The sequence below is a fragment of the Bos indicus genome, chromosome 25 (genome assembly GCF_029378745.1).
Source record: "Bos indicus isolate NIAB-ARS_2022 breed Sahiwal x Tharparkar chromosome 25, NIAB-ARS_B.indTharparkar_mat_pri_1.0, whole genome shotgun sequence".
Lineage (NCBI taxonomy): Eukaryota > Metazoa > Chordata > Mammalia > Artiodactyla > Bovidae > Bos > Bos indicus.
In genome coordinates, this window is record NC_091784.1 from 40,353,115 (window position 1) to 40,360,978 (window position 7,864).

Below are 7,864 nucleotides of genomic sequence, written 5' to 3' on the forward strand. Positions count from 1 at the left end.
AGTTAAATGCTTTGGTGGTTACAATTAATTTTTATCACGGGATGCCTGCAGAGGCCATGATCCGTAACATCTCCGTTCACGACACGCCTTTCGGAGGGCAGACTGCGTCAGCACGGCCCGGGACACGTGCCGGCGGCCACCATCAACGATGGGAGGACTGGGGACAACAGGCCGAGGGGCGCGGGCAGCGCCCATCAGAAGCCCGCCACGGGGACAGGCACGTGCCTGCCCGGCCTCTGCCCGCGGGGCAGGCTTGGCCAAAAAAAAAAAAGGCATTGGACCCGAGTCTGACCAAAGCTCCAGGTCCGAAAACTGATTTACAGAACGCCAAGGGAGAGGACGCAGTAGACACCACGGGAATGCAATCTGGGAAGAGAGACCGTGGGAAAGTGTACGGGACCAATGACCCTGTTTCTTCATCAGGGACAAAAAAAGGGAGAGAGGGGAGGGGGGATGAGACGAGCCTGCAGTTTGAAAGAGATGTGAGAGACACGCCAGCCAATCACAGCGTCTGGACCTGATTTGGTTCCTGATTCGAAGGAACTCACTGTGAGAAAAGAAAGAGAAGGGAAGGGAAATCCAAACACTCATTGGAAATTTGATTATAGTAAGAGATTGTTATTAATTTTTTACGTGTGATAACGACACTGTGGTTAGGTTTTTTGAAAAAGGAATCTTTATCTTTTGTTGAAATATTTACAGACGGAGTGCTCGGACAGTTGCGACGCGTGGGGGGCGGGGGGATGCAGATAAAACAAGCTTGGCCATAGCGCGGCAGCCGTGGGAGCTGGGCGACGGCACCGGGAACCACTGTCACTACGCTTGAAATTCTGCAATGAAAAGTCTTCAAAAGAAGGAAAAAAAGACCTATGCTCATCACAGAAAACTTGGGACGCGCAGAAAAGTAAAAAGAATCCCATTAGTGTCACCGCCTGCGGAAGCCACCACAAGCAAAGTCTTGCTTTTACTGTAAAAACTCACGTCCACATGTTCACATGCTTATTTTATGACGCTTTTGGGAAAGACGGTTGGAAAGGGGAGACGAGAGAGCAAGCCCGAGGCCGTGCGGGGTCCCCCTCCTTTAGTTCACAGGTTCCATCTGATGCAAACTGCAGATCTGCTGGCCTGACGACCTCCAGCCACACACAGGAACCACGCCCGCCCGCAGGGCCCAGGAGAGGCCCGGCGACCACCCGCCTCAGAAACCCAGAGCCTCGGGACGCTCTTCCCCCCGCACCGGGGGGAGCTGCAGGCTCGGTCACTGATTCCTCATCGGCAAACAAGCCTGTAAACACCGCGCTTTTTACACACCGAGTGCTGGCGGGCCTGTCTCCACGTGAAGCTGACGGGCGCCGCGCCCAGGCCTGGGGCCCCGGGGGGCCCCGGAGATCTGCAGGGGAGGGGCCGCAGCGGGACTGACAGCATCGCCCCCCCAGTTCTCACGGTCACCCAGCAGGGTCGGCCCCCAGGGCTGTCACAAGCAGTTTTCTTTTCCTGCCAGTAATTTCAAAAGTGTTTCATTTTAGTTTTGGAAAAACCTACTCGTAGTCACAAAGGTGGGTATATTCTGGGTTTCCTCGCCACCTCGTGCGTCCCTGAGTCGGGGGAGGGACAGAAGGGACGGCCCGGGGAGCTGTGTGGGGTGGCATGTGTGTGCGGGGCGGGGGGGGGTGGTGGTGGTGTGCAGGGATGCATGTGTGTGTGTGTGGGGGGCGCGTGTGTATGCCCGGGTGCGTGTGTGTGTGGGGGGGCATGTGTGTGCCGGGGTGCGTGTGTGTGTGTGTGTGGGGTATGTGTCTGCAGGGGTGCATGTGTGTGCGGGGCGGGGGGTGGTGGTGTGCAAGGGTGTGTGTGTGTGGGGGGGTGCGTGTGTGTGCGGGAGGGGGGTGCGTGTGTGTGCGTGGGGGTGCATGTGTGTGCAGGAGGGGTGTGTGTATGTGTGTGCGGGGGCACGTGTGTGTGCAAGGGGGGGCATGTGTGCGCAGGGGTGCGTGTGTGTGCGGGGCGGGGGTGGTGGTGTGCAAGGGTGCGTGTGTGGGGGGGGGGGCGGGTGTGTGTGTGCGTGCGGGGGGGTGCATGTGTGTGCGCAGGGGTGCGTGTGTGTGTGGGGCAGGGGTGGTGGTGTGCAGGGGTGCGTGTGTGTGCGGGGCGGGGGTGGTGGTGTGCAGGGGTGCTTGTGTGTGTGTGTGGGGGCACGTGTGTGTGCGGGAGGGGGTGCGTGTGTGTGCAGGGTGGCACACGGGAGCGCCCAGCAGGACGACCCGCACAAAGAGCCCCAGGTCTCGGGCAGCGCCCACCATAAGCGGGCGATGCAGCGCCCACTAGGGTAAGCACTCTCTCAAAGTACGACGGAGAAACACCACAGCTTCGTGCGCTCGTGGCGACACCGGCCACTGAGGCCTGAGAGGAAACGGACTTCGCTGCTGCCATTCTTTGACAGTCAGCAGCAAACTTCCCATCCCGAGGTGACACCCAGTGCGCACAGCCAACTTCCTTCCTCTGGGCTCAGTAACCCTGCCTGATCGCTTCTCCACGTGCTGAGCCGAAGCCCCTGCCCCAACTCGAGAGAGCAGCTCTCAACAGCCCCTCTGTCCCATGGACATGACCACCTAGGCTGAGCTTCCTCAAATAAAAACAACATCCAACCAGGCAGGCTCCAACACGTCTGTCCACAGGCCTGGACGGTCTGAGAAACAACTGCCCTCTCCCAGGAAGGCCGACTCGGATGTCCACGAGGGGTCTCTCCACCAGCATGCCCGTCGTGCTGTGTGGATTCTCCATCGCCCTGGCGCGTGAATCTGAACACAGCCCGACGAGCGCTGTGGGCAGGGTCCCGGACGGAGAGGGGTAGCCGTGCGGGCTGCTGGCTCCAAGGGCCAGGGAGGCAGCGTGATCACCAGTCACGTTTCACAAACAATGGGCCGGGGACTCGCCTATTCAGCGCGTGAACCGAGGACTCCTCCGGCTGAAATTTCTTCCCCTTGACTTAGAGAAAATACTGGTGCATTCACGATTCGGTGAGCCTCGCCTCGCCAGGGCTGCACCCACTCAGCGGCTGGGCAGGGAGCTCTGAAAACAAGACTGCTGGGCGGACGCCCTTCCAGAACCTGAATTTATACAAAGAAGCCCTAGCAGACTGGGCCTCCGAGGGCTACAGGGCAGGGAGGGGAAAGGCACTGCTTGCCTGTCACTTTCTCACCAGGCGAGGGGCTGGCCCCAGCACACATCTAATGGCCTGGATGGGGAGTGTGTAGGTTGTGGAAAAGACACAACAGAGAGACAGCAACCACTGGATAAGACAATTCTGTTATTCATCAAGTCCTGGCTTTACAGAAACACACAGCTTTCATGTTTGGAAAACAAAGTTTGTCTACGCCTTCACCTTCCACCCCCCACACTCCCCAGGCCCTAAACACCAGTAAGTCCTTGCTGATGCTGAAAAATTACTCAGTACAATACTTAACAACCAAACGCGCTGAGATCTTAGAAAGGGGAGAAGGTTACAGAAACAGGCTTTGGGCCCTGGGACTCACCCCACCAAAAAATCCTGTGGACCCAGAGTGCTTATAAAAGCGAGAGTAATTAGTCAGAGACAACTCTGGAACACAGGTCCACTGCAGAAGCAGAACACTGGTGAGGAGTGGGAAGCAACTGCTACAGAGAAAAAGAAAGTGCCCAGCGCGGCATGACTACCTGCACAGCGACCTGACCGCAGACGGGAGAAAGCAAGGACCTCCGGGATAGGGCGGTAGGCAGGCTGGGAACCGGAAGGGCCAGGGAACACGAGGGTGTTGCTGAAGTCCCACGGGGCATCGGCCGCCTGTCCCCCAAGCGTGGCGGGTCCCCCTCTCCCTGCCTCCTCGCTGGGACGTACCCTCCTGCCCAGGAACCCCGACTGTGCCCTGGATGCCCGAGTCATGGGGACCCCTGGCCCGCATCCTCAGATACACAGAGGAGAGGACACTTCCTGTCCCCACCCCAGCCCACTCACCTCTTGTCCCCTGAAGGGGCCTGACCTTCCCGGGTCCCCCCCCTCCACCCTGGGGACCCCGCAGACTGCCTGGCGCAACCCTTCCAGCCAGTCCATTTGAGAGCCACCGCAGTCCAGACAAGGGGCGGGGATAGAGGGTCCCTGGTGTCCAGGTTGTGGGGGAGGGCAAGGGCGACCCTCGACGCCCTGGGCGCCGTCAGGGCAGGGGTCAAGAGTGACCCCGTGTCCAGATCGGGAGGAGACGGGGAGACCCCACGCTCTGCTGGGAAGAGGGGCAAGGGCGACCCTGAGGCCCGGCCCGGCATGGGGGGTGGGGGCTGCCCCCGGCCCAAGGTAGGCTGGGGTCAGGAGGTGACTCCTGTCCAACGCGGGCAGGGATGGGGCGCGGGGGGCGGCGACCCCAAGCCCAGGGGCAAGGGCGACCGTCAGGGGTCGGAGGGCCGTCCTCGGGGCGGGGGCCGCGGCACTCACTGCTTGGGCAGCTGCAGGGCTGGCGCGCCGCGCCGCTGGAAGGCCCCGTCCACGAAGACGCCGTTCTTGCCGAGGCAGCGCAGGTAGAAGTGCGGCTCCTGGAAGCTGAGCTGCAGGTGGCGCCGCGAGATGAAGCTGGACAGGCCCATGCTCAGGTCCACCGAGCCCTGCGACGAGTTGCGGCCGATGGTGACGCTGGGCTGCCGCATGAGGAACTCGAACTCGCGGCCCTCCAGGCGCGCTAGCGCGGGCCCGGGGCTCCGGCGCACCGAGGCGGCGGCCGCGGCCACCAGGGCCTCGCCCGCCGCGCCCCCCGCGCCCCCGGCGATCGCGCCCGGCGGCGGCGGTGGGGGTGGCGGGGGCTGGGCGGGCGGCGGCGGCGGCGACGGAGCGGCGGCGGGCGCGGCGGGCGGGAAGGCGGCGGCGCACAGCACCGGGCTGCAGGGCGCCGAGCGCAGCGCCAGCAGGGCGCGGGCCCCGCCGTCCTCGCCGACCTCGGCCATGTTCGCGCAGCTCCGGGCGGCCTCCGGCGGCGGCGCGGCGCGTGGGGCGGGGCTCCGGGCGCGGCGGCCGCGGGATCCCGGCCCGGAGCGCTCGGAGCGGAGCCGCCGGGCGCGGCGCGCGCGGGGCCGCCAGGGGGACGTGTCCGCTCGCCGCGCCTAGCCCGCCGCGCCCGCCCGGGGGTGGACCCTGGCCGCCGCTGCCGCCGCCGCCGCGCCCGGCCGTGGGAAGCCGCCTCCTCCGGCCCCGGGACGCGGGAGGGGAACCCCCGCCCTCACCCGCCCCACCCCCCCCCCCCCGAAGAAGCCGCACTGGAAAGTTTCGATCCTGGGTCACTCGCTGCAGAAAGGGACCACTGACGTCAGCAGCCTCCTGGGCTCTAGAGGCTCCACCCGACACCCCAAAGTGCGATCCTACTTAAGCACCAAGACTGAGGGGTCTTGCGCTGTAACTGGAGTTTGCTTGAAGGTGCTGGCGACCCCTGATGCCCTGTGTTCCAATTCGGAGTCATCCATTCACTCAACAAGTAGCTACACGAGTGACCCAGGACGCAGGCCAGGCGCCTAGGTCCTTACATCCGTTACAGTCTAATGCGGGGCGGGGGTGGGGCAGGGAGACAGATGCCTGCAGGGGGGTCTTCAGTGAAAAGGCAGATCCGGCTACTTCAGGCATCCTTCAGAAGTGCTTCATGCCCGTTCCTGAATCAGTCAGGGCCCTCCAGTGTTTGCGCGCTGTCATCATTTAATAATTATTGAGGTGGGGAGAAAACAGACCCTTCCTAGTAGAGCTTACAGTGTAGTGGGAGATGCAGGAAGAAATCAAGTAACATTCTAACAAATACAAAATTACAGCAGTCTCAAGTCTGAGGCCTTGTTGCAAGGTGACATATGTAGGGAGATGGGCCCAGCCCCCTGCCCTCCCCCCTCCCCAGGATAGGACGCTTGTCTGCTTAGCCACTGTCTAGTCTGGGGCTGCAGGAGGTTTTAACCCAACCATCATGTGATTGAAAACACAGAACAAACAGAATCAGTGCTTGCGGTTCAGGGCAAGTAAGACGCTTTTACAAGAAGCTGCAACAAGAGATGGTACTTGTCCGTGGAACCAGGACAAGGTCGTGGGATCTGGGACCCTTCTCTGAGCCACGATGTGCTGAAATCCAAGGCTGTTGGGGGGGTGGGGTGAGAGCTGGGGATGGCATTCCAGCCAAGGGACAGCGTGAGCTAAGGAAAGGGGGCAAGGTGCTTTCTAGGGACTGACAGGTAGCTGGGAAAGGGAAGAGCCCAGATCAGCAGTCATGTAACTTGGGTCTCATCCCAGAGCAGTGGGAACCACTGAAGGGTGGTGAGCAGAAGGGCAACACGCGGACCACAAATTCGAAATAGGATCACTGGCTGTCGTGCGAAGCCTGAGTTGCAGAGGGGCCAGCGTGACTGGGAGGCCGGTTAGGAAACCAGGAGGCCAGGCGAGAGGCTGCATCTGGGAGGTGGAGAGACACTGAGGGCGTCGAGTGGCGTTTATCTCAGACAGAGACGCTTCCAGGCATGCTGGCGGTGGGAATGGAAAACAGCGCGGCCCCTCTGGGAGACAGTGGGGCAGAAAACACACGCTCGTCTGACTCAGCAGGTCCACTTCAGATCTGTGCCCACAAGCACTGAAAGCAGGGTCCTGAGACGGGATTTGTGCTCTCACGTTCACAGCAGCGTTATTCGGAGTGCCGTGAGAAGCCAGAGGCCCGCCGACCTGTCCAATGGGACATTTTTCAGCCTTAAAAACAAAAGGAAGTTCTGACACCCATGACAACGGATGTACCCTGGGGACAAAGACACCAAGGGAAATCGCACAGTCACAGAGAGACAAGCGCTGCCCGAGTCCGCCGGGTGAGGTCCCTGGCAGAGTCAAGTTCACAGAGACAGACGGGGGACGGGCGGGCACGTCGCCGGGGGACAGGGAGTGAATGGGGAGTTAGTGTTCAGTGGGGACAGAGCTTCAGTTCTTCAAGATGAAAAAGCTCTGGAGGTGATGGCTGCACAACGCTGTGAATGGACTCTACCGAACTTTACACCTAAGATTGTTAGGGGACTTCCCTGGTGGCCCAGTGGCTAATTCGGGGTTGGGGGGGGCGCAGTGGCGCTGGGTCTGACCTCTGGTCAGGGAACTCGATCTCACGGGCCGCCACAAAGACCCTTCTTACCACAATTAAGGCCTGGCACAGCCAAATAAAATATTTTAAAAAATAGTTAAGATGGTAAATTTTATGTATTTTACCACTTTTCTTTTTAATAAAAAGTTCTATATACAACCTCCCAAGTTCTTTCCTCTGGCTCATCTGGGGCGACTTCCCACTCTTTAAGGACAAGTCTGTGATACACGAGGGCCCCTCAGGCCCAATAACGTTAAATGTGAAGACTTCCGCGCAGACGGACAGTCATAGACAGTTCTTTTCCTGAAGAGCAGCAACCTGTCTGTGATAATGGCAGGAGCGTACAGGGCTGACTCACGATGACCTTGCAGTCCCAGACTCCCGTTTAACCTTGCAGTTCTTTTCTCCTTAAATGGGGAGCCTTCAGATACACTGACAGCTTTGACATAGAGAGGGGCCAGAACAGGGGCAATAAAAAGGCATTAAAAATCCAGAATTGGAGAAAGTGAACTCTTCTCACACTCCCTCTGGGTCTACGGGGCCTGCGAAAGTTGCTTCATGACGCCTTCACTTGAAAAAGGAAAAAGAAAAGGCTTGCAAGGGAGAACCTGGACAGCCACTGAGCCCGCGACACCCAGGCTCTCAGTGCAAGCCATGGGCACAAGGCCCTGAGCCTGGTCACAGGAACAAAACAGGACAGAATTAACACCAAGACACTAAACCATCGACAAGAAACATACACTGTTTTGGGGGTGACGGTG

At 60.2% G+C, this 7,864-nt stretch overlaps 1 protein-coding gene across 2 annotated transcripts in view; it reads right to left on the minus strand.

Moving 5' to 3' along the window:
• FOXK1 (forkhead box K1) overlaps positions 1 to 5,112 on the minus strand; it is a 58,849-nt gene extending 53,737 nt beyond the window's left edge. The window contains exon 1 of one of the 2 annotated variants that reach the window (XM_019987696.2): positions 4,463 to 5,112. In XM_019987696.2, coding sequence (XP_019843255.2) covers positions 4,463 to 4,965 — 503 coding nt within the window. In that variant the 5' untranslated portion in view covers positions 4,966 to 5,112. The remainder of the gene's footprint in view (positions 1 to 4,462) is intronic. The other variant, XM_070780282.1, reaches the window with a different exon arrangement.
• Positions 5,113 to 7,864: the final 2,752 nt, after the last annotated feature.